General features: G+C 37.2%; 6 protein-coding genes across 7 annotated transcripts; 3 read left to right on the forward strand and 3 right to left on the reverse strand.

Moving 5' to 3' along the window:
• Positions 1–542: 542 nt before the first annotated feature.
• LOC148912011 (uncharacterized) lies at positions 543–6,705 on the forward strand. 2 transcript variants are annotated; one of them, XM_089028304.1, is made up of 6 exons: positions 543–1,515; positions 2,053–2,628; positions 2,929–3,061; positions 3,599–3,735; positions 3,882–4,046; positions 4,690–6,705. In XM_089028304.1, exons 2-5 carry the CDS (start codon positions 2,230–2,232, stop codon positions 4,008–4,010), a joined length of 798 nt encoding a protein of 265 aa, XP_088884430.1. In that variant the 5' UTR covers positions 543–1,515; positions 2,053–2,229; the 3' UTR covers positions 4,011–4,046; positions 4,690–6,705. The 2 variants fall into 2 exon arrangements, with proteins under 2 accessions (XP_088884430.1, XP_088884431.1); XM_089028305.1 differs by having other exon boundaries at positions 2,053–2,610.
• Positions 6,706–7,247: 542 nt separating this feature from the next.
• LOC116290553 (uncharacterized) lies at positions 7,248–8,948 on the reverse strand. Its single transcript, XM_031697610.1, has 2 exons — positions 8,477–8,948; positions 7,248–7,955 (listed from the first exon to the last, which is right to left on the reverse strand). The coding sequence occupies exons 1-2, from the start codon at positions 8,781–8,783 to the stop codon at positions 7,876–7,878; spliced, it is 387 nt and encodes a 128-aa protein (XP_031553470.1). The 5' UTR covers positions 8,784–8,948; the 3' UTR covers positions 7,248–7,875.
• A 353-nt stretch (positions 8,949–9,301) lies between these two features.
• On the forward strand, positions 9,302–12,826 carry LOC148912012 (uncharacterized). The gene is made up of 4 exons (XM_089028425.1): positions 9,302–9,462; positions 9,646–9,828; positions 10,151–10,192; positions 10,608–12,826. Exons 1-4 carry the CDS (start codon positions 9,396–9,398, stop codon positions 12,479–12,481), a joined length of 2,166 nt encoding a protein of 721 aa, XP_088884551.1. The 5' UTR covers positions 9,302–9,395; the 3' UTR covers positions 12,482–12,826.
• A 467-nt stretch (positions 12,827–13,293) lies between these two features.
• On the reverse strand, positions 13,294–16,430 carry LOC148912013 (uncharacterized). The gene is made up of 4 exons (XM_089027919.1): positions 16,414–16,430; positions 16,306–16,358; positions 16,136–16,186; positions 13,294–15,747 (listed from the first exon to the last, which is right to left on the reverse strand). The coding sequence occupies exons 1-4, from the start codon at positions 16,428–16,430 to the stop codon at positions 14,540–14,542; spliced, it is 1,329 nt and encodes a 442-aa protein (XP_088884045.1). The 3' UTR covers positions 13,294–14,539.
• Positions 16,431–16,519: 89 nt separating this feature from the next.
• LOC116300699 (uncharacterized) lies at positions 16,520–21,622 on the forward strand. The gene is made up of 4 exons (XM_089028215.1): positions 16,520–16,858; positions 17,397–17,459; positions 17,936–18,074; positions 19,607–21,622. The coding sequence occupies exons 1-4, from the start codon at positions 16,658–16,660 to the stop codon at positions 21,616–21,618; spliced, it is 2,415 nt and encodes an 804-aa protein (XP_088884341.1). The 5' UTR covers positions 16,520–16,657; the 3' UTR covers positions 21,619–21,622.
• An 824-nt stretch (positions 21,623–22,446) lies between these two features.
• LOC148912014 (uncharacterized) lies at positions 22,447–23,554 on the reverse strand. The gene has a single exon (XM_089027920.1). The coding sequence runs from the start codon at positions 23,552–23,554 to the stop codon at positions 22,631–22,633; it is 924 nt and encodes a 307-aa protein (XP_088884046.1). The 3' UTR covers positions 22,447–22,630.
• Between the last annotated feature and the right edge of the window lie 895 nt (positions 23,555–24,449).

The raw sequence follows: 24,449 nt of genomic DNA on the forward strand, positions 1-24,449 counted from the left end.
ACATACATGTATGCATGTTTTCATGTATTCATTTATTCATGTATATGCATGTAGACAGACATAAAGACACAGACGGACAAACGGACAGACAGACTGACAAAAAGACGGACAGACAGACCGACCGAGACAAACCGACCGACCGACCGAGACATACCAACCGACCGACCGACCGACCGAGCGAGACCGACTGACCGACCGATCGAGACAAACCGACCGACCGACATCGACCGACCGACCGAGACAAACCGACCGACCGATCGAGACCGACCGACCGAAACAAACCGACCGACCGAGGCAAACCGACCAATCGACCGACCGAAACAAATCGACCGATCGAGACAAACCGACCGATCGATCGATTGAGATAAACCGACCGACTGACCGACCGACTGAAACAAACCGACCAATCGAGACAAACCGACCGACCGACCGAGACAGACAAACTCATAGACCGAACCACCAACCGACCGACCGAGATAGACAGAACGACCGATCGACCGTCCGAGACAGACCGACCGACATACACATATACTTACCACACATGACTACAGCTACACACATACATACACCACACACACATACACACACTCACACAAATACATTACACACGAACATACATACACACACGTGCACACACATACTGACATACTCACACCACACACATTCACATCCATACACACACATGACTACACACATGTACACCACATTATATGAACAAGACATTATATGAACACGGCATTATATGAACACGGCATTATATAAACACGACATCATATGAACACGGCATTATATGAGGTGGTTCGCGGGCTCTTTCTTTCAGCGGAGTTTTATACAAAATGGGCTACCTTTGGAATATCCCAGCAGCCTCTGTTTCTGACAAAATGGCCGCAAAAGAAAGCATGTTTTCTGTTCTCAAACAGCTGGGATTGCAAACTTTGGTACAGAATTTTGAAAAGGAGAAAGTTGAAGTGAACATTGTGCCCACTTTGAAAACGAGGAGATAAAAACGATTGGAGTGGAAGCCCTCGGAGATTAGGCTACGGCAAATTTGTGCCAAAATAATCAGTACAGCAAGGTCTGCTGGGGCTACTGGTGGTCCAAGCCAAACAACTCCACGAGCCTCGGAGGCCATAAGAGAGAGATTGAATCTCTTTTCTTCACAGCGAACACAGCCATGGAATCGTTCTAGTGCATAGAGAGCTAATTCTAGTCGATCCTGGATGCCCCAGTTCTTTCGTCTCTCAAACAGAGAAGCGGCTGAAGTTCCTACCGGTAACGAAAAGCAAGCATTAATAAGGGCTGGCTTGGGTCTGAAGAAAATCAAACTTGAGCTTGAAGATGACGAAGAAACCGTCCTCCAGAAAATAGTCTATACCGATCCTGATGAAGATGGTCAGCCCAAGGGGTTCCCACGCTTGAAAGGAATTGGTGGATTTGAAATGCTATTTTGTGGAAGTAATTCCAGAGAGTTAAAGCTGTTGAAATGTGCTCGAACTGCTAAGCATTTCAGTTGAGGTATGAATTTATATTTAAATATATAGTACTTTTTGAACAAAAAATAATGATAAAAACAATTGACAATTAGTGATAATAATCTACACCATAGTGTATGTGCCACCAAATAGGGTATGGTTATTGCCTTGCTGTGTTAAACAGGATATACATTTTCCTGAAATTTTATTAAATGAGATCTATATTTTCGGCCAAAAAAAATTGTAGGTTTTGTAATTTGTGGCTTAGATAGGGTGCTTTTTCTTTATAAATAATGCAACAAAGTGCCACAATAATATGTTATAGCACTGCCCTCCAGTCTCTGATAGGGTCTATTTTTTTTACCAATATGTCATAAATAGGGTATGGATTTTTTTACTCAGAAGTGTCTTAAATAGGTTCAGGGTTTAAGACCTGTGGAGGCACATTCCTCTCCGAAATGGGTTTGAGTACCCCCTCCCCCCCTTCCCAGATCTTCCAGCACCGCTATTGGACTGTGGTTTCTTTATGGCGTTCTTTTTTAAATTTCATCTATTAATCTTATATTTTTATTTATTCTAGACAAAACATGGGGGGATCTCAGATGAACATGCATCACAGAAAAATGCAGAATTTGCAATAAGAACTTCCCCATTGATAATCTCAGAGAGCACTTTTCATCCTGTTCACCTTTTGATGCTACATCTGAATCTGAAACTGAATCTGAATTGACAGAAGAAGAAAAGTCTAGCACCAAAAATGAGGATGGTGATAAAAACAACTGAAATTTCTCTAAATGGTAGTGATAGTGAAACAACTGTAAACCCTGTTACAGTAGACCTGGCTGCAGATGAGACGAATGCTGACAGTGGACAAGAACCAATCAGTGTTTCTGAAATATCCCTTGAAGAAGCTATAAAAAATACAATAACTCACTGCAAAGAAAATAACATTGAAAATGCTGTTGAAGTCTTCCATCGTATGCAGAAAATGATTGTGACTGGTAGACCCCTTGATATTGAGAACCCTGCTGAGGTCCTTGGAGGGGAAACAAATTTCATACTAGTGGACAGACAGAATCTTTTGTCCACTTCATTTGAAGAAATCAATGCCATATCAGATTTGAGGAAAACATTGGAGGTACAATTATATAATGAGGTATGCAGTTCTAAGGAATCCAATAGCCTACAAATTTAATAACAAACTTGAATTTGTAATTTTTGTGGCTTTCATTTCATTCCATTCCATTGGATTCCATTAAATCCAATTAATTGTTTATTTAAGATCTTATATATTTAATTACATGTGCCTGCTGCTATGTATTTATATCTTAAATCCAATTTAAACCATTAAACTGTTGAAAACAATGACATGATTTCGTCAAAGTCCAGTTCTTTTGTCCCTCAGTTTTATGATAAAATTATGTAATAATGATAATTATGTTATTCTTATCATCAGACAGCTGAAGATGCCGGAGGGCCAAGAAAGGAATTCTTCAGACTAGCTTTGCAAGAAATATGTGAAACCTATTTTAAAGACGAATTAAGAGCAGATGTCCCCAATCAATATATTACAATTGGTATAATTTTTGGTAAGATATATTGTACTTTTTTGTTTACATTGTCTTTAAACCATGACATGTAAATTCCTCATGCACTGATTGAGGTTGGCTTAGAGCCATTGTCAGTTAATGAGGACAGACATGGTTTTAGCCAAGACGTGCTCAAAATGGTTTTACTTTTAAAAAATTTGTTTTTGATTTTTTTCAAACAACAAACGAAAAACAAAAAATTGATGACAGTAACAAAAACACCAGAAAATGTTAAAGCCTTTGAAGTGAACCTGCCTCTTCACTTTTGCTCATTTTTTGTTCACATAATTTCTATTGTCAATAAAAGTACCAGTACACACCAAAAGAAAAGTTAATTTGATTTTTTTTGATTTACCAGTATATTTTTGATTTCCAGATATCGCACATGCAATATGTACTTGACAGTTGTATAATTTCATGCATTTCTAGTGAAAATCGCTTATTCATTTGTTAAATATATTCTTTGGTAGTATGAAATTGCACATTCATCCATTTATTTTTCATTATTTAACATGTGAATTTATCTTTGTATTCCAGGTTTAAGTATTCTTCAAAATGGAAAAATTCCCCCGTTTTTGTCTGAGGATTTGCTACAGGATATATTCAGTGACACTGCAACCTCACCATGTGTGGAGAAACTACGGGAAGGTTTGAGTAAACTTGGAATTTATCAGGTATGAGTAAATTCTATTATTTTGACATCCAACACTAACTGTTTTCACTTCCATAACATGATGTCCATTTTATCCATTTATCACAAGACAAATGAAATGGTAGCATGAAACCATCGAATTGAAATTACTTAACCTTGTATATTTAGGTTGGTTGCCAAATTCCTACTTTCCTCCATCTATTCCATAATACTGACCAAAGTACACTGACGATTAAGATGCTGACAAATCTTCTCAAGCCACAATTTAATGAAGGAACAAATGCTGAAAAGGAATGAAAAAACAGTATATGCCTCATTTGTAAAGTACTTGAGGTAAGCAGCAAGTAAGCGACATTGTACCAAGCACTCATTTCACCAGCTATATTCACAAATTACCAATAATTTTTAAGGAATTGGATATCTAAGGTTAAGCAAAAAACTAGCAATCCTTAATGTTGAAATGCAACCTGCAAAGCTGAAAGTCTCCTTTGGAAACAATTGAAAGAACATCAATCAAAATTCAATGCAAACAAACTCAACCAACTTTGTTCAAGCATTGAGGGATACTTTCAATGTGATCCAAAAGGCTGTAAACAAGCTATAAAACTGTTCATTGAAATGACTGGGGAAAAATAGAATCTGGTTTTTTTTATTTGAGTCTAATTATTTCTTGACCCTATTACCTATTAATTACATGGCTACCAAATTAACCTCATATCAAAACTGTCCAATTGAGAAAATAGTTACCTATATGGGCTTAATGAGAAGCTGTATAATCAACTTATATAATTTTCTAAATGGTGCTTGATTTAGGGGATATACGTGAAGGGTCACATGACCTCTGCTGTGAGTGCATGTCTCCTATTGAACTCCAATAAAATGGAAGTATAACTTGAACTACATGTGATCTTACAACAGCTGGTGTTATTTGAAATTCTTAATTTTTCTCATTAAAAATGCAATTTTTGTCTTTTAGGTGGTAGGAGGGGTGAGGTGACCTTGCATCATATTCTAAGGTTTGCAACTGGTGCTGATAGAGAACCAGTGTTAGGATTTTCTCTACGCCCATCCATCAAGTTTGTGGAGGTCACACAGTCTTTCGTCCCCACAGCCAATACTTACATAAACTGGCTCGTTCTCCCAAAGCCTACCCTTGAGAATCCCCTACCAAATGCCAAAACACTGTTTAACTTTTATGATTATGCCTTCTTTTGCCCATATTTTGGCAATAAATAAGTGGACTAGTACATGTACTCCAAGAAAGCATCATTAAGTTGTGTTAAGGACTACTAATTGAGAATCAATTATTTTTTTAAATGACTATGTGTATTATTTTAACCTATCAAAGGGTTGTCAAACTCTGGTTAGAAAAGTAGGGGTCACCATGCATTTGAAAGAAATAATAAGGCTTAAAAATTGTTTAAAAGTGATGACGTCATGATTTTACTAACACCAGGAAAATAATTTTTGTTCAAAAGATTTTGAGAAATTTCTAATTTAAATCGTACTTAGTGACTGACACTTTGTTTCTTTACTAAAATATACCCAATTCTACCATGATTTAAATAGTTGGCTATAATATATATAATTTTTTAGCTTCGTGCTCCCTATTTTTGATCAGTAGGTACATAAAGATTGTGTCCATATTCTTTTCAAAACCAATTATTTTTTATCGATTTCATTTCACAAGGCTAATTTAGCATTTACTCTATTATTTAAACGAAGAAAAAATAGGGGTATCCAGGCGTTTTGAAGAGTTACGAACTTTTAAAGAACATTATTAGGGATAAGCCTTATGCCAAATGCGTGACAAGCATTACACAGCATACAAAACGGCGTGACAAACTCCGTTTTTGGCGCATTTGCACGTCAAGCTAAACATGCTACTTCCTGCCATGCAAGCAAAAAAACACAGAGAAAAACTCGATATTTATAAGCTTTATAGTTCCAGGAAGACTCTTGGGTTTGAAGTGAAGTTATTATTGACTTTTTACTTAACAGCAGAAAGAAATTTCTGAAATATTTGGTACGTAATAAGATGAATTTTTAGATTGAAAACTCCAAAGTAAAAGAATTTCATGATGAAAGTGTTTAGCGACCAAAAAAAGATTTTCAATACTATAATTACACACCTATATATTAAGAAATGGTAAATTTTCAATTTCATATGTATTTCTTGTTTGTTTTTATTCAAGTTTTATAGGATTAAATCTAAAGAAACGGTAAAAAGCTTTATTATTGAAAGGATTTGGTTTTTTAGAACTATGAGTCTGCCATTTTTTCAAAACTTGCCCAAAAAAACTTATGATTCTTTGTCAATAATACTTAAACCTTAGCAAATTATCTCTTTAACAAGCCTGGGTTACTTAAGATCCTTTTCTACTTTAACTTTTATCGAAAATAAACGTTTTGTTTCGTGCAATTCAAGTAATAAATTTTGAAATTCCTTGAATGTAGATGCGCAGTACATGTGCGCGTGGACAATAGTAGGCACCGTCCTTAAAGTGATATCTGTTGTGGTTAAAATTTGTTTTTACAAGTACATGTATATTTAAACTCCCTTCTCATTTGGCAGTGTTGTGATAGTTTTAACGATCATAGGCTTAAGGTTCTCATTGTACATTGGGATGGGTAATTTGTCATTTTCATTCCAAATATGACAATTTTGGATCTGATTAATATACAGATGTAATACCAGGTTTCATAGCAATTAGAAGCAACTTGGCCTCTTATTTTGAATGTTTTAATTACCATTACAGTTAAGTTATGCTTAATGTTGAAGTTTTTCAGTTTATTAGAACCAACATATATAGTATAAAAACATTGCAGGCACATATGAGCAGAAATTAACAAAATGTTCAGTTCATGATAGATTGTGAAAATTTGTTCTGCATTTTTCAACAGAAAAACTAATGATAAGAAATGTTTTGTAGACATCATGTCATCATTGTTATGCAATACATAAAATTATTTTGCATCGATAATATGAATAAAGAAGATTGTGTTAATTTTTAGATATTTTTACATTTCAACTCATTGGTAGACGAGGTTGGGCATAGATACCTTCAGTCTCCCCCAGTAGGAGGCACTGTCCCTGGCAAGTTGGTAACCACTCACGGTCCACTACCTAGCTATTGTCACACTAATCAAATCAGTGGAATATAAATTATTTAACATTTACACATAGGGAGGGTGGTACTGGGAGCAAATAACCTAACACCAAGCTTCCAAAGGGCGAAAGGGCGCAGCAGCTAATGCCTTGTGAGTAGCTCTGACAATGCTTTGGGACACCCCACACACTCTAGCAGATACCAATGGTCCATCCAATAGTACACCACAGAAGGCCCACACTAAGTAGCAATAAGGCTATTTAATGTGACACTTGGACAACCATTACATGTATTGATCAAATTGGCAGCAGCAGCAAAGCCTTAAATCAGGAAAGAGGGAGAGAAGCAATGACTCATGTTGAACCCTGCCCAAATTTCATTTTACCACCAGTTATATGCATATATTTAGTGAAAAGGAAATGCGTTTTTAGGGGGGTGTTATTTATCTTTCCATAAACTCTTTGAATACCATTATATTTTAAACTATACACTCTGAGAGCGTGTACTCATGCCCAGGCATATGTAATACTTGAACAAAGTGATTGTTCGCTCATGAAAACATTTCTCTGAAAGAAATACCGAAGAAGCACACTCCCTTCGTGGTTAAGTCCCTTTTCATTAATCATTCATTAATCATCATCATGTAAAGTCCCGGATTGCACACTTGTGCACCGATATCCTGAAGTGGCTTGCATTTTAAGATTCATGCCCGAGCCTTTTTGAGAATTTTTAAATGTATTTTATGCTACAGCATGAAACTGTTTTATGATATCTAGTGCATGTAGGTACTCATCGATTCCATAGTTTGAAGAACACTCTACTTTAAGTACAGCTGAATTGAGCATTTCCTGACAAGCAGGTAAAAGTGCAAATGATGGTGGACACAAAATAAGTCGTTCATCCTCTTCGGCTGAAAAGTCTCTGCAGTCTCCTTCAACACCGTAATAGAAAATATCCTCCTCTGTGACTTCTATTCCAAGTGGGTTTTGCATTTGACCACTAATCCACATCCTAAGAGGACTTGACTTTGAGGTACGCATTCTGTAATTAGATCATGCTGATCTCCATACTTCCATTCTTCTGTTGATTTCGGGTTTGAAAACATGATGCAATGCTGCTATATGTAAATCATCTGCAAGGTCAAGAAGCTCATTATCTTCAAGAAAATAAAACAGCTTATGAAAAAAACGTGACACCCCTTCAAAGACATCTACCCATAGTCATTCGATCCTCTCATTATGAGTGCTTTTGCCAGTGATTATACTACCTCTGTTTGTGCCTCTCTGGGAAATCATGTAATCACCAATTCCAACATTTTCTAACCCTTTATCTGTTCTTACCCTACTTGGAAGGCCATAATTTTGTACAGCCCCAACCAAGTGTTTCAACAAAGTTTCTGCTTGGTTGTTTTTTCACATTTTAGTAATACTGGAAGACGACTATATCCATCAATTGCACCAATGACAATAAAATTCCATCTTATTAGCTTGTGATTGGTATCAACATGCCAAAGATGGTTTGGACCTTGCACATTATACACTCTCCTTCTTAATGGGCCCTTCTTTCTCCCTTGCACACCTTCTTCGTCAACTCTATGCATGCTATCCCTTAGCCTCATTCTTTGTACCTTAATCCCTCTTTGCAAGAGAATACCTTTTACTATTGTTTCACCACAGCGGGGGAATCCATTGGCTATGTTTACCATATGTACATCGAGTTCATCGTCAGAGATGTCAGAAACGTTTAGTGTGCTCAAGTTGTAGCTTCTCATTCTGTGGTATATAGTGCTCTCTGATACTGAAAACATCAATGCAATCTCCGCTATGGAAAACCCTTCTTCTATAAACGATTCCAGCATCTCCTTTGGTATATCATACGAATAGGAGCTACCCATTCCGGTTTGGACTGCTGGTGGTTTCTGACCTCCATAAGTTGAACATTGTTGTCGTAAATTCATCATGTCAGAGGGGTTAATAATCCCAAGAGTTTCCAGATTTTTAGTTGAAAGTTTGCAAACAATGTCGGGGGTTATTTTTTCTCATGTTCAAAAGTGCTGATCGCGTGGCCAAGACCCAATTTTTTCAGAACATTCGACATACTTCTTGTCCCCCATCTTGTTGAAAGGGAACACCACAGGAAGCCCATTTTGTATAAAAATCCGCTGAAAAAAAGAGCCCGCGAGCCACCTCGTATAATGCGCGCCGTGTTCATATAATGCCGCGTTCATATAATGCCGTGTTTACGGAAGCCCACAACTGTCACGGCGAAAGCCAAAAGCTCACGGCAAGAGCCAAAACCTCACGGCAAGAGCCAAAAGCTCACGGCAAGAGCCAAAAGCTCACGGCAAGAGCCAAAAGTTCACGGCAAGAGCCAAAAGCTCACGGCAAGAGCCAAAAGTTCACGGCAAGAGCCAAAAGCTCACGGCAAGAGCCAAAAGTTCACGGCAAGAGCCAGCAGCCTGGAGGTCTGGGTCGACGACTTTAATGATTGCAATGCATCATGGGATCATTTCAAAATGGCGGACACACACGTGTAGACTTTGTTGTGCTTGATTGCTGTTTAAATTATAGAGATGTTTTGCTCTAGCTGTGGAAAACCAGTTAACGATGGCGACCGATATTGTGCTCAATGCGGACAAGGTGAGTACTAAGCACTCTTCAGTTAAATGTGGCTCCATTTTGTAGTACACGAAATTAAGCTGAATAAATGCTTTAGCCGGCTTACTCGCTTACTGTCCGCTCAAAGATGGCATAAACATTTTAGTTTAAATTTTTTATGAAAAAAAGTAAAAAATTGGATTCATGGTATTTTTACTATTATAGTCCCAAAACTATTGCAAGAGAAGTACGGGAGTGGAGCTCTCTTTACGGAAAAGTGTTCAAGATGTGGGTACGAGAAAGAGCTTCGCTCGTCGGGCGTCCATGTTTCACAAAATGGTTGCATAAGGGTTTATTCAGAAGACGAGGAGTTAACATGTCTTTGCGTACAGAAAAATGAAGGCAAAGGTATTGATATAAAAGTTCAGACGAGCTAGCCCAGGACAAATAGAAAGTAATTTACCTTCAGTACTCGGTTTGGTTCCGAAAAAAGCTACTACACATTGTTTTTAGATTATAAGGCTTAATTAAAATACTAATAATACTACTAATAATGATGATGATGATTGTGATGATAAAAATGAGAAGGAAAAACATACTAATATTGATAAAAGTAGGGGTGAGGAGCCCACAACAGAGCTAGGCTTCAAATTGTATGTCCCTAATTGCATGAACTTATTATGAATCAATGTTGGATTTCCTATTAACATCTCTAATATCTTTTCAATAGGATTGCCAAACACTGAAAAAGAGGAAGAAAGAAAAGAAGCAGGTGCAGAAATAAAATTCATAATACATTCTTTATCAAAACTTGGACTACAAAACACGGACCCCCAGTCCATGGTCTATGCAAATGGATTATCTAATTCAATGACTACTTTTTAAATACCCTGTGCACATGCAATATGTCACAATGAATATCTAGATGTTGTTTTTTTAAGTCATGCCTTTTGAATTTAATCAGTCTAGTCACCTATTAAGATAATTATAAATAAAGCATAAAGTAAGTCACCCCCTACCCCTTGAAATTATTCTGGATACAAAGCTGTTAATATTTTCAAAATAAAAAGAAGGGGATCAGTGTTTAGTAATGTTCCTTTTCAAAAGAATTCCTTATCTTTTGATCCACAGATGGTTTGAATATTAGCTCTCATATTGCAAAAATGATTTCTATTTTTCACAAACAGGAAACTCAAAATCTGCCAGCACAGTGAAGTCCTTCAGTGACTATAAAGCATTGAAAGGGAAAAATTGGAAATCTCTTGTATCAAAAACAACTGCCAAACCAAAAGACAAAGATAAAGAAGAAGATGTTGGCATCTTCATTGGTCTTATTGAGTGGAGTGACAAAGCATTGAAGCTTAAACCGAAAAGGGGAAAGAGACTTGCCCTTCGTATTTCCAATCAGGCACCATATTTGAACATCCTGGAAAAGGCAAAAGAGAAGTGGGCCAATTACAACAAAGATTGTTATAACGATGAGCAAGAGTATATATTACTTTTCGAGGATGGGCAGTCAGCAGAGTTTTTACCTGGTACGAATGAACCTTTTAAACTTTCACGCTATCGAGAAGAAGTTGGCAAAGATTATAAACGAATGGTTTTATATCTTTGTTCCGATGACGACTACAAGTCTGAAAAATATTCTGAGAAAGATGATCCAACAATTGAAGATGAAAGAGAACCACCACAAAAGAAATGCCATCTAGATGATGAATATCCCAAGGATGGAAATGGTATTGAAAAACATCCAAGCGATAATGAAGTGGAGCCCTTTGAAGTATTGCAGGGTTACTCTGATGTTCCAAATCTGGAAAAGAGTCATGAAGCAGGGAATATCGTCGAAAGTTACAAAAGTGAAAATAAAGCTGGTTTTGCTGATATACCGAGTGCACTTAAGTCTCTTGAAAGACAAGTGGATAAAGATGGGCAGTTTTTCCTAGTTATGAGAAGAAAAGCTCCAATAATGAGGTGTTTAAAGCTTTGGCAGCGAGAGGCAATGAAAACATCCCCAGAGAAAGCACTAAGAGTCCATTTCAGTGGTGAAGATGGGATTGACAGCGGAGCAATGGCGAAGGAATTCTTGGAATATGCTTTGAGAGAGATGAGGACAGTTATATTTCCCGATGGAGCCCCAGTAGATTCAATGTACCACATCCAAAATGGAATCTTCAGGACATGTGGACAGATAGTGGCAACGAGTATTGTCCAGGGAGGGCCAGCTTTGGAATGCTTTGAAGAGTGCATTTATGAGATGCTAGTGAATCCAGTTGTTGATATTTCACGTCTAAGTAAGAAGCATTTGACAACCAAAGAAAGAAAGCTGCTTGATGAGATAGTGCAAAACATGAGTGATCACCAAGATGCAATTATTGATTATGGTTATACTGGTTTGATTGACACCAATCACACAGATGCTATTATTGGAACTGTCATAGTAAGCATTGTCAGCAAGAGGCTACTTTATCTGAAGGAGTTTTGCGAGGGTCTGAATTGTTATGGTCTTGCAGATGCCATGAGGGTGAATGCTGACATATTCAAGCCTCTTTTTGTGTCAAATGCCTCAGGCCAAAAACCAGTAGATGCCAGTTATGTCTTTTCTCTTCTTAAACCATGCTATTCAGCACCTGGCACCACCAAGAGGACATTGGAAGAAGAGGTAATTGATAGCTTTCAAGATTTTCTAATGCTGTTAGAAGATGAGGAAGTTGGAGGGTACTCTGAAGCCTTAGCATGGAACACTGATGACAGCTTATACCAAGATGAAGAGTCTATGGATGACATCAACAAGTTCCAAAGTGCTGATCTTAAGCCTGCAGGAGTCCTTGGTTGGCTAACAGGCCAATGTCACAGACCATTGAATGGTAATTCACTGGTCATCACTGTTCATTTTGACCATGAGTGCATGGAGAGAAATCCGAGCCACACAGTCTGTTTCCCTCAAGTTCGAGCCTGTGGACAAGAAATAACATTTCCGGTTGCCCATATGAGCACAACAAAAGAATTCAAAGAAGTGTTTGTTATTGCATATTGCAAGGGACAAGCATTTGCAAAACCATAACCTTGGTTGCAATCAATCAAGTTACTTCTTGTTAAAGTTATTTTATTGAAATTTCTTTTAAATTCAAGTGCCAAAGCCAAAGTTCAAAGAAGGTGATTTCTAAGACTGTTCCTTCAGTCTTAACTGTTTATCATGATTTGTTGGCATTCCATATGCTGATAATATTATTTCTTGGTATATCAGCTTTCAAAAGTGACACTCAGAGAAAAGCAATAAGTGACAGTTCAAATAGGATGATTTATGAATGAGTTGATTATTTTGTATCATTGTTTATCATGATTTGTTGGCATTCCTATTTTTTGAGGATCATATAAAAACTCACTCTAGTCAGAGCCTGTGCTCATTCCCCGGGGGGGACTCTCTTGAAAAGTGGGTAGGGGGGCTCGACGGACCATTTAGGGTCGAAAATGAGACCTCACATACCTTTTAGGGTCTCCGGCTGACTTCCAGCTGTAAAATATCAAACGTCATACAAGAATATAATGGTTGGAAACGTAATGTGGTCGTACCTTTTAGGGTCTGAAATCAGCATCTCAGTTAATTTATGCGTAATTTTTAGGGTCATTTTCAAAACCGTCCGTCGAGCCCCCCTACCCACTTTTCAAGAGAGTGCCCCCCCGGGGCTCATTCCCAGTTTGTCATGATAGATCCAGATGTAATACTAGTTCAAACGAATTATGTTACTGGGTGTACTTGCATTTTGCATAAGACAAGCCTTTGGAAAATAGGTAAGAGAGATGTAGCAGTGCTTAAAAGTTTTCCTTCTTTTTGAGTGAGATCAAAAAATCATGATTAAGCAATAAAGAAAATAATGAGAAATCTTAATTTACTTTAATATGATGTGATGCTAGAGAGTGGATTCTCTCAAAAATATTATTGAAGTTAACAAAGTTTCTTTTTATCCTCTTTATTGGAAGTGTTATTGTTTGTTATGTTCATATTTGAAATTCAAAATAAACCATGTGTTTTTCCACTATTCATTACATTCCCAGTTAATACCTTTTCAGTTAATTCAATGAATTCTGAAGAAAATCCAGGTGGTATTACAAGTTGCAGTTGAAGATGTAAATTTAATGCTATATTACACCATTCTGGTATTGCTTGGAAAAGAGGCTTCATGAGTAATGCTTCAGCTGTTTTTTTCTCTAAATTGTAAATATCTTGCTTTATTTTGCCCTCCTTGTATTTTCCCAAAGTTTACAGTATTTCAGGACTTCTGTACCATGGAGCCTTGTTCCAAAGCATTGCCACAAAGGTGTATTGCATTTTCACTTTACGTTTTTTGTAATGCAAGCCAAGTTAACAATTGTTGGTCTTTTTCGTTCATTCCTTTGTAGGATAATCATAGGGTGCATCCACTAAACCCATGAACAATAATTATTACTAATTAGTACTATTTCATACAAAATTCTTTGTTTTCTATTGTTTCATTATCACTATTTAGTACTAAAAATTAGTATTTGTTTCATGGGTTTAGGTGAGCACTCTACTATTAATGTGGTTTTGATCTATTATATTTGAAATTCACTTTTTTTAAATCGGTCACAGTGACTGATTTAATGACTGTTTCATATGCTGATCACAGTGACTTTCCTTCACCCATTGAAGAGGAGACTTTACAAAAAGGTTAGGAATAGATTCTAAATCCATTGTTGTATTAAACAACTAAAGTAGTCAGTTTTCTCTTTCACAGGGGTGTAAGTGCCTAATTTGTTTACTTTGGTGAGCCATGACAACAATTTAGTGAGCCATGGAAACAAAAATAGACTAGACTAATTAGACTAAATTGTTAAACAACAATAATATTTAGTCAACAATTTTGTCACTAATTAGTCTCACAAACTATTTCATGGGTATAATGTTTGCACAGTCTCTATCTGAAGTTTATTTCATAGCAATTTCTCACTACTATTTTTTTTAATTTCCATCAAATGTTTAACAATAATTGTTGCTCATTGAATCAGTAGCATACACACTGAAAATACAATTTATAATTTCCAAATTCCTCCTTTTAGTTTACATAAATATATCCATATGTTCTGTTACATACAGAACTGTTCAGCAGCCATTCTCAGAAACACGTAGCAATAGGTTGTAAAGATTAAGTGCTTCCTTCCAGTTTTTAGGCATGCTAAATAAAAGGTTACTCTTGACATAATCAAAATAGTCTTGGTACTCACTTTCATCAGGGTTTTCATCTTCAACAACATGTTGCAAAGCATAATTTATTTCTGCTATAGGAACATCCAACTTCAGGTTACTTGCACCACCGTTAAGTTCAGGTAAAAAGTAAATAGAGTCTGGCCTTCCAGGAACTGTTTCATGTCTGGACCTTCGAATTGAGTGAGTGTTCCAGTGTTCTTTTATCATGTCTAGCTCTTCTTGTAGGATATTGTTGAAACAAAACCAAAGTAGCTCCATACTCAAATCAGAAGAAGTATCAATGATTCCCTGTGATTCTAAATCTCGAAAAAAATTTCTCCACCATATTGAATGATTTTTTGAAAAAAATGACCACCATCCCTCTATTCGCTGGTTCCTAGGTGATGAAACATAACGGTGAGCATCAGGATTGTCACGAAAAAATGCTTGTATTGATGCCGCAAGACCATTTTCAGTACCCAGGTCAGTAACCAATTCCACTGGACATCCTTCATGCTTAATAACCGTCTGTACAAAATAATCAGCAATTCTGATTGGTGAGTTATTTGAACGAGTAACTTTAAGCCACAAAATCTTCCTACTAAAACCGTCAATTGCACCACGTATGGGAAATCCCCAATGCTTAAGTTTGTCATAGCCATCCATATGCCAGGCATAGTTAGGCCCTGGATTACGATAGCATCTTCTTCTTAATCTATGTTTTTTTCTCAATTCTGTACCTTCTGGATCCATTTCTTTTAGAAGGTCTTGAACTATCTTCCTTGGAACCCTTAGACCTTCCATTTCTAGTGTGTGCCATATACTTCGATAGCCTAAGGATGATCCAGGACCAGTAATAATTTCACTTATACGCTTTTGCACTTTCAATAACGTATCATTAAATTCTGTACTATTGGCAATCCCTCTTCTATTTAAACCATGTTTCTTGAGACGTCGAAGCAGTGTACTATAGCTAAGTGAAATCCCATGACGTTTAGCAAGAAAGGCAAGGATTTCCTGGTAATTAAATCCACAATTGAAGTAGTACTTTATTGCCTCTTCCTCATCATTCTCTTCTTCTAGTCCACCTAAGCTACTATCTGAGTCATCTGATTGCTGATTACCTTGAAAAAGGTAGATAAGAATGTGTTAAATTTCAAGTGTAATGGAACACTTTGAGAATCTTGAACTTATATAGTACACATATGAAACCCCTTCACTGTTTTAGTGCACTCCTTTACAGATTTATTACTTAATGGAGGGGGAATATTTTTTTAATCCCTGATGATGGACAAGTGGTGTGAAAGCTTTTCTCTTAAATAAAAGAAGAAGAAAAAACATGGAAGCATTAACGACTAGGGAATATGATTATTGAATATTTAACTACAAACATATAATCACCTATAATAAATAATTATAAACATTATAAGCACATATAATCATGTTTAAAAGCCTTGTTTTTACTGGGCTAGTGCATTTCAAACATGAATTACTAGTAAAATGGACAAATACCTGTGCAGTTTGAACTTCCAGGCTGGGATAAATTTGAAGATGAAGCAACACCTTTGGTATGAAGATGAGTTAAGTTTAGCTTATATCCTTTCGTGAAAACTTTCGAAACTAGTTAAAAAACTAGTAGAGGTCTTTGTATGACAACGTGGTAAAGCAAAAGAAAACCTCACCTTGTCCGCATTGAGCACAATATCGGTCGCCATCGTTAACTGGTTTTCCACAGCTAGAGGCAAAACATCTCTATAATTTAAACAGCAATCAAGCACAACAAAGTCTACACGTGTGTGTCCGCCATTTTGAAATGATCCCATGATGCATTGCAATCATTAAAGTCGTCGACCCAGACCTCCAGGCTGCTGGCTCTTGCCGTGAGCTTTTGGCTCTTGCCGTGAGCTTTTGGCTCTTGCCGTGAACTTTTGGCTCTTGCCGTGAGCTTTTGGCTCTTGCCGTGAGCTTTTGGCTCTTGCCGTGAGGTTTTGGCTTTCGCCGTGACAGTTGTGGGCTTCCGTACGTGTTCGTATAATGCCGTGTTCGTATAATACGGAAGCTCTGGGGGGACTTCACACTTCAGACTTCAGACTTCAGACTTCAGACTTCAGACTTCAGACTTCAGACTTCAGACTTCAGACTTCAGACTTCAGATTTAATAGTTTAAACATGATTGTATGGTCTCCCTGTGTTTCTGTGCTTGCTGTCAAGATGGCGTCAGAGATGGAACACGAGGTGAGATTTATTTATTTATTTATGCATAAAAGTAACAACTGTAAGGTCTCCAATTTTTTTCTATTTAAATTTAACTATTTAACATTTATTTTGTAATTTTTGTAAGACTCCAACTTCAAACGACACCAAATAGTCGGGCATAGTTTTACTAGGATCAAGGGTTCTACCGTGCAGGGTAGTCCGTTGTTTGTCGAACTTCCTCTAATAACGGGTCTTCATTTTTTTTGATATGAACCTCAACGATGTAATCTTGGTACTAATAAACCTAAATGTAAAAGTTAAGGGAGGTCACTATGGTACAGATTATAGATTTGACATTATTGAGAAGCTGCACCACAGGTAACCCAACATGCATGATTAATCTAAAGTTATTTGCAAATTTTCCCTTTATAACCCACTTCATTACTTGGTGCCTGTACTGGATGGATACTAGCATGCATACTTTAAATGTTGGTGTGGTATTAGATAATGAAAAAGCCACCTTTAGAGTAGCCATTAGAGAGACACCCATTAACCAGTCACTTTTAATAATTTCTAGCTATATCAGGTACTGGAAACAGCCAATTTGGAAAGGCTGAAGAACACATTTATTGAGAATAAAGTGAGTACCACATGTCATAATGTGCAATTTTGAAATTATGGTCACAAATAACAGGGCATAGTATATTTTTTGGAAATTTAAGTAATTCTTGTTGTGTTTCAATCCCCCCTCTCTTTGCTTAGAGATTTCCACATTTCTGGCAAAATAATAATAATACTTTGTTCTCAAATGTAAAAAGGAAGAACTTAGAAAACTATAATAATATTTTCCATCCTTTCTTCACACCTGACCACCTCCCCTAATTTCCTGAGATTTTTTGTTTGACCTTTTACATACATATATATACATACACACTTTATTTTCTTTTCAGAAGCACTGACAGAAAAAATACAATATGATAAAAAAGTTAAATATATAAAGTATAAATCTAAGATGATATATACTATATATACACCTGCCTCCAGGATTTTCTTTTAAGCAAATCTCTAAATGACTGATCAGTTTCTTAATGACATCATCAATTTATATTATACCAGGTGCACAGTGTTAAGGCATTAAGGATGGTGACCGATCACCAGTTTGAGGCAATGGGTTTGGCTATCGGAGAGACAGCAATGCTGCGAGCCATGATATTGCCAAGAAATAATGATCCTCAAGTCAACTCTCCAATACAAGGTATGGACTAGAAATCATTAACTCATTAAAATGGCACAATATAACACTAGCTTAACAAAAAACATTAGCCTCAAGCTAACCTTTATCTACAGGCTGCTACAGAGATTTGAAAAACAATTCCCCTTTTTGTTCATCCTAGACACATTATCTGACAAATGTAGTACATAACCTCACAAATCTTCTTTGCGAGATACAACATAGCTTGATATGGTTGCTCTCATATGACAAAAATCAAGCTGTTACTATTATTAGATTATATTTAATTATCTATTTTGGATTTACCAGCTTTGTTATTAATTTTTAAATTTCCTATCTTATTGAGTAAGGATTTTTAAAAACTACTGCCATTTTTCCTGGGGTGGCCAAAGATGATCAGAATATGTCATTTTTGGCTATTCCCTCCCCATCCGCTACTCCTGTAGATAAAAACCTATGCCAAAATGCATGTAACTACAATTCTCAAACACATTAATAATTCAGGAGTTTTTCATCCAATGACCATGGTCTATTCAGTCAGGTAGATGCATCTTGTTGATCGATACCCCAATGAAACACTGTAGGAAGATCACTAATGATATAGGGAAAAAAACATCTAGATTCATCCACCTGACTTAACGGGACTATGAAACACGGTTCGAGATCACTAGTGTAGTCTAAATCTACATTGTGGTTGGAATTATCAAAAGAGTTAGAACCCCCCCGTTACCTCTTTAATTTCTCTCCCCTTTGCTCTGTTTGTCTGTCAAACTAACTACATACCTAATTTACATTTTCCCCATAATTCCAGCCAATCCAAATCAACCAACTGTGTAAATCAGTAGCGTAGCTAGGGAGGGGGCAGGGGGGAGGGGGGGGGGGAGTGCCCCCCAAAAATTTAAGAAACTTTGTTAGAATGTATCCGAAAAAATATGAAAATTTAAAATTTTTTATCTTTTTATTATGGGTGTCCCCCCACATTTTTCCTTTTCCTGGGTTCTAGCCACGCCACTGAGTGTAAATTACTAACTGGTAAGGAGTACAGGGGGTTGTAAATCATACCCCTGGTGGGCCTTCAAGTATCAAAAGGATAAAATATAAAATATGACAAATATTGATTTATTATTAGTTATTATTACTATTATTAATTTTATCAGCTCCTTTAACGGTCTCATATCAAAACGTTTATACACCTACTTGCAGAAACGTCATAAGAAAAAAGAACATAAGTAATTTAGTGAGAAAGGAATAAATTAAAGACAAAAGAAGATCAATGAAGCTGAACTCTGAAGACAAAAGAAAGAGTTCAGCTTCAGTGATCTTCTTTTGTCAACCTAATTTATTCCTATTCCACTAAACTACAAATGTTCTTTTTTCCTATTACAACGTTGTTGCAAGTAGGTGTATGTTTTCAAGTAGTCAATTGTACGTAAATTGTTTGCGTAAAACAAGGAAATATGAAATAAACTTTCCATCATTATCATTATTATTATTATCACAATTATGGCAAGAAATAGACTGCAATCAAAATAACACGAAAATATTATTTGTTTTAGATAACAGGAAGGAAGAAATAAGGCGAGCCATCGACAAAATAAAAAACGAAAGAAAGAATGTAAAAAAAAAAGAGCCTGCATCCACAAAGACCGAAAGCAAAGTAAAGCAGAAGAAAATAAGAATAGGATGGCTACATAGAGCACAAGGCGCCAGGTTCAAGCAAGTGAGAAGAACTGGCGGGGGCTCTATTCGTCAAATTACATACACTGATGATAACGCCATAACTGTAGAGTTCCTTAAAAGTGAAGGGCAACGCATGTTCTTTCCAGGAGGTACTTCCATACACGGTCCTTTAAAGAACATGAAAGTTGAACTTGGCAATTTCGAGCAAGAGCCTGTCGACGAATTTTCCGACACTGAGGGAAAGGAATGCACCTACCCAGAGTACCTCCGTAGTCGAGGCCTCTATGCAAGTCGTTCGTGCATATATTTAATGACGACTGAAATACCACAACAAGATGACAAGAAAAGCGATGAGAAAGAAACGCCAACGTCAGAGTACGAGCCAATGACCAACGTTTCTACTCCAAAGTATGGTGTTTACAGTGCAGAAGGCGACTACATTGACGTAAAAAGCAATGTCTTAGATATCACATACGAAGAAACTAAAGAGTCATCATACTCTGAAGTTATCATGCGATCGTTATCTTCATGTAGACACCAGTGCTACGACCTACAGTGTTTGAATGATCCATTCACACAAGACACCAAACTAGATAACTACGATCCCTTAGAAAACAATTTTACAGTAACTGAGATAACAAAAGGCAACACCTGTTATCTCAAGAGGAATTTTGCCGATACAGAGTCTGAAGTGTCTGAAGAAAGTTTCAGTTTTCCTCAGTGTCCTATGGACCACACATCAAATGAAATCATTCTCCATCCCCCCTCTGAAGTTTGGGGATATGACGACAACAAGCTTTTACTATGTGTTGTTGCTGCTTGCCATGGAGACCCTGCCTATTATAAATGGTATCTTAATGGAGAAATAATCAAAGAAGGACATGGTTTGTGTTGCCTTCCGGTTGGTACAACAGGGGATTACAAGGTTGAAGTACAAAGCAAAGGAAAAGCGAAAGTCTCAGATTCTGTGGCGGTTAAGCCTTGGAGATGCAAACCTTTGCCTAGAATAGAAGAAGTTCACGATGATGCTGATTCTAGTCTTCTTCTTTGCAAGTTGCCAATCATTGACATCAAGGATGTTGACTTCAACCCAAGAGATGAAATTGGAAGAGGTTCTTTTGGAGTGGTATATAAAGGTGTATGGGCGGGAACTCCGATTGCATTGAAACATATAAAATTGCGAAATGCCAAAAGGATGCAACCTGTTTTTGAAGCAGAAGTGCAGGTACACAGTATGCTTCGCCATCCCAATATCGTCCAAATAATGGCCATGTCCCTGCTCAAGAATTCTGTTTACATAGTGTCAGAATTAGTGGACGGGTTTAACCTAGAAGATATTTTATTTTGTGATGAAAGTTCTGAAGCACACAGCCATCGAGAAATGCTGCTTCAAGACAAAGTCCTTGTTGCCAAACAAATATGTCAAGCAGTGACCTATTTGCATCATCTGAAACCTGCAGTAGTGCACCGCGACATCAAGCCAGCAAATGTCCTAGTTGACAAGAAATCTGTTGCGACGAAACTGTGCGATATGGGACTGAGCAAAATCAAGACAGGAATAGCAACCACAGCTACCAATGGAGTCCCGGGTACGCCGCAATATCTAGCTCCTGAATGTTTACTGGACAAACAACCAGGAACATTACACTCAGATATATGGTCCCTTGTTTGCACATTGGTTGAGCTTGTTTCAGAAAAAGATTGTTGGCAAGACGTATCTGGGGAGGCTTGTGTCGATGTGGAATCACTGCTGAAGAACAAGAAAAGCCCTGAAGCATTAAACCAGTTGCCTCCTATTCTAACCAACTGTTTGGAGTACGATCCAACGAAACGTCCACGTGCAATTGATATCCTTAATGCGGTGTCATTTTGGGCAAGGGGGAAATAAGTCAAAGTCCCTTGAACATCTTCTCAGTATTACGTCCGTGTGTCACTAAATCAGAGGCGGATTTAGGGGTGGTGACGGGATTGACTAGTCACCCCCCGTTCAAAAATCCTGAATCCGCCTCTGCTGATTGTACTAAAGAGAAATTGAAACTCCATGCAGTAAGTTTTGGACAGTCCGGCGTTAATAGCCCGTTCGACTGCAAATGACAGGAGAACTTTAGGTTTTGAATGTTTTGTTATAGTTAGACATATAATCATATTTAAAATTACTTTTGAAAAGGAATCTTTAAACGATAGAGTACAAACAGTAAAAGTGTGCAATAGTTTTCACTATCAAGTCCTATACAGTGCTATTTTTATAGGTCTAAATAATGCAAAGTATTGTTTAAAAACCTATTGAAAACAATAGGATTAGCAGAATTTATCGCTATTTAGCGCGCACTATGTTTAGTTTTAATATTTTTAAAAAATTACACACTTTTAGTTTTTATACTTTATTCCATTCGGCGTTGTGTGTTAATTATTTAAACAAATATACAGTCGGTTTTTGTTCAGTTTCAGGTAATCCTGAAAGACACATAAAGGCAATCCCCTCTGCTTGTCGTACTCTGGCCGTTCGTACACATGCGTTCGATCTTGGTTGAGCTTAGGGTAATGATTGATTATTAGAGATTATATACTTTATGTTATCATAGTTATTGTTATTGATGATACTTGATTTTTTATGATTGAAAATATGATAGTTATTATAATTGATGACATAATTATTATTAGTATCATCATCGTTGATGATAATTGAACTACTGTTATTTATGATATAGAAATTTTTATTAAAGATGTCACAGTTATTGTAATTGATGTCATAAAAGCATAATAAAACTTGTATTTTTTCAGTATTTAAAGCGAGCTATAAGTCTAACAAAGTCTTGATTACGAAAATGTTTGGAAACTTCAAGTAAAAATGTAGTTGACATCCAGATCAAGGTCGGTGTTAATTTTCAAGTCTACTCCCTTTACAAACAGCGTAGCTCTTCAATAAGTTCGACATACAGATCGCAAGCTGCACCAACTGTGTTTGGTCTCTCTGCAAATGGCCTTAGCAGATGTAGTAGTTGTAGAAAGTCATCAGTGTAGTCAGGAGGTGGTGGACTTGCATATTCGTCTAAACAAATTTCAACGTCTTCAACGTCCACCGTTATCCCAAAGTTTTCTGAATCATACAATTCGGGTGAAAAGTAAATGACATTTGGTCTACCGGATGGACATTCTCCATTTTTGTTGCTTCTGATTGGATGAGAGTTCCATTCCTTAACTGTCCTTTGAAGCTCAGCCCGAAGCACACCCATGAAGCAATACCTTAAACACTGAATGTGTACGGGATCATGACCATTGTACAATCCCCTATCCCTGAGATCTTTAAACATATTTATCCACCAACCTGTGCAGGACTTTCTCAACAACGCCCACCATACCTCTATTCTTTGGTTTGCTGTGCTTTTCCCATACATGAAGCTTTTCACCCCAGCGAATGCATCGTTGCAGTCGTAGCGGAAAAATGGTTGTAAAACCTCGATTGTTGTATTTTCCGTGCCCAAATCACATCGGAGAATTCTTGGGGCTTGCTGATGCTGTTCCAAGTATTTCAGGTAATACCAAGTAATTACCGCTGGATCATTATTCGTTGGGGACACGTGTAACCATAGAACTCGTCTGCTGTATCCATCCATAGCACCATGAATAGCAAACCCGAAAGGTTTAAGTTTGTCATAACCGTCAGCATGCCATAAATAATTAGGGCCAGGTGCAACGTACTTCCTTCTAGATAGTCTGTGACGTTTCCTTGTTTCAACTCCTATCGGATCAATAACTTTCATGAGTTGCCTTACGGTTTTTTGATTAACACGCAAATTATGCTCTTCTTGTATGCGTCTCCACATCGTTCGATACCCGATACTCCCCCCCACTGTCCTGTAGTTGTCGTTCAATTGCCCTGACAATATCGTCAATATCGGACTGCGTCGCCACAAAACACTCTTCGTTTCAGATGGAGACGAGACAATATCCTTTTCAACTGTCTCACACATAGTTTTATGCCATGGACTGTTAGAAGTGTAGCCACAATTTCCACATATCTGTATCCTTTTAGAAAATAGTACGTGATAAGACGTTCTCTGTTTTCTCCTGAGCAATATGGAAATCCAGTAAACAGAATTACAACTAGCAGCCACTTGGTCTGTAAAAATTATTAATAAATCAAATATATTATTCTTTCCTCATCTACTCTGACACCAAGCAACATGCTTACCCTCGGCGCCTTATCATGCAAGACGCTCTGTTGCACGTGTTATCCCATTCATACTCATTTTCTTACATGGTAATGCCAGGCTAGCATTTTTATATCCCATACATACTCATTTTCTTACATGGTAATGCTAGGCTAGCATTTCTATATAATATTAACTTCAACTGCTGCTCTTTAGCATAGATATTTTTCGGCTAGCCCTACCTCGTGGCGTTTTATAGCAATCCACTAGTTCACTAATTTTGTCTCCCACTCAAGCAGTCGAAAGAAGCTAATTAGTGGAAAATCAACCTTTGTTATATAACATTAAGTATGCTATAATCTGAATTACCTTTTTGTCCATTACTACTGAACCTGAGCATTTGTCTTCAGCACACCAAGCATACAAAGCAATAAATGGCCGGCTGCCGGTGTTAAAACACAGGACGACCATAAAACCAACTATTAAATCTGAAGTCTGAAGTCTGAAGTCTGAAGTCTGAAGTCTGAAGTCTGAAGTCTGAAGTCTGAAGTCTGAAGTCTGAAGTCTG

Source organism: Actinia tenebrosa, unplaced genomic scaffold, assembly GCF_029948245.1.
Source record: "Actinia tenebrosa isolate PJP-AT-01 unplaced genomic scaffold, QUT_ActTen_1.0 PGA_scaffold12__29_contigs__length_12842862, whole genome shotgun sequence".
Taxonomy (NCBI): domain Eukaryota; kingdom Metazoa; phylum Cnidaria; class Anthozoa; order Actiniaria; family Actiniidae; genus Actinia; species Actinia tenebrosa.

Excerpts from the sequence above, each read along its gene's own strand:
- LOC148912011 (XM_089028304.1), top strand. The coding sequence starts at position 2,230 with ATGAGGATGGTGATAAAAACAACTGAAATTTCTCTAAATGGTAGTGAT. Across the intron at positions 2,629-2,928 it reads AGGTACAATTATATAATGAG|ACAGCTGAAGATGCCGGAGG; the intron begins GTATGCAGTTCT and ends TCTTATCATCAG. Across the intron at positions 3,736-3,881 it reads GTAAACTTGGAATTTATCAG|GTTGGTTGCCAAATTCCTAC; the intron begins GTATGAGTAAAT and ends TTGTATATTTAG.
- LOC116290553 (XM_031697610.1), bottom strand. The coding sequence starts at position 8,783 with ATGATGAATTTACGACAACAATGTTCAACTTATGGAGGTCAGAAACCA. Across the intron at positions 7,956-8,476 it reads TGGTGAAACAATAGTAAAAG|ATGATTTACATATAGCAGCA; the intron begins GTATTCTCTTGC and ends TTGACCTTGCAG.
- LOC148912012 (XM_089028425.1), top strand. The coding sequence starts at position 9,396 with ATGTTTTGCTCTAGCTGTGGAAAACCAGTTAACGATGGCGACCGATAT. Across the intron at positions 9,829-10,150 it reads ACAGAAAAATGAAGGCAAAG|GATTGCCAAACACTGAAAAA; the intron begins GTATTGATATAA and ends TCTTTTCAATAG. Across the intron at positions 10,193-10,607 it reads GGAAGAAAGAAAAGAAGCAG|GAAACTCAAAATCTGCCAGC; the intron begins GTGCAGAAATAA and ends TTTCACAAACAG.
- LOC148912013 (XM_089027919.1), bottom strand. Across the intron at positions 16,187-16,305 it reads TTGTGCTCAATGCGGACAAG|GTGTTGCTTCATCTTCAAAT; the intron begins GTGAGGTTTTCT and ends TTCATACCAAAG. Across the intron at positions 15,748-16,135 it reads TGGAAGTTCAAACTGCACAG|GTAATCAGCAATCAGATGAC; the intron begins GTATTTGTCCAT and ends ACCTTTTTCAAG.
- LOC116300699 (XM_089028215.1), top strand. The coding sequence starts at position 16,658 with ATGCCGTGTTCGTATAATACGGAAGCTCTGGGGGGACTTCACACTTCA. Across the intron at positions 17,460-17,935 it reads ACACATTTATTGAGAATAAA|GTGCACAGTGTTAAGGCATT; the intron begins GTGAGTACCACA and ends ATATTATACCAG. Across the intron at positions 18,075-19,606 it reads AGTCAACTCTCCAATACAAG|ATAACAGGAAGGAAGAAATA; the intron begins GTATGGACTAGA and ends TATTTGTTTTAG.
- LOC148912014 (XM_089027920.1), bottom strand. The coding sequence starts at position 23,554 with ATGTGGAGACGCATACAAGAAGAGCATAATTTGCGTGTTAATCAAAAA.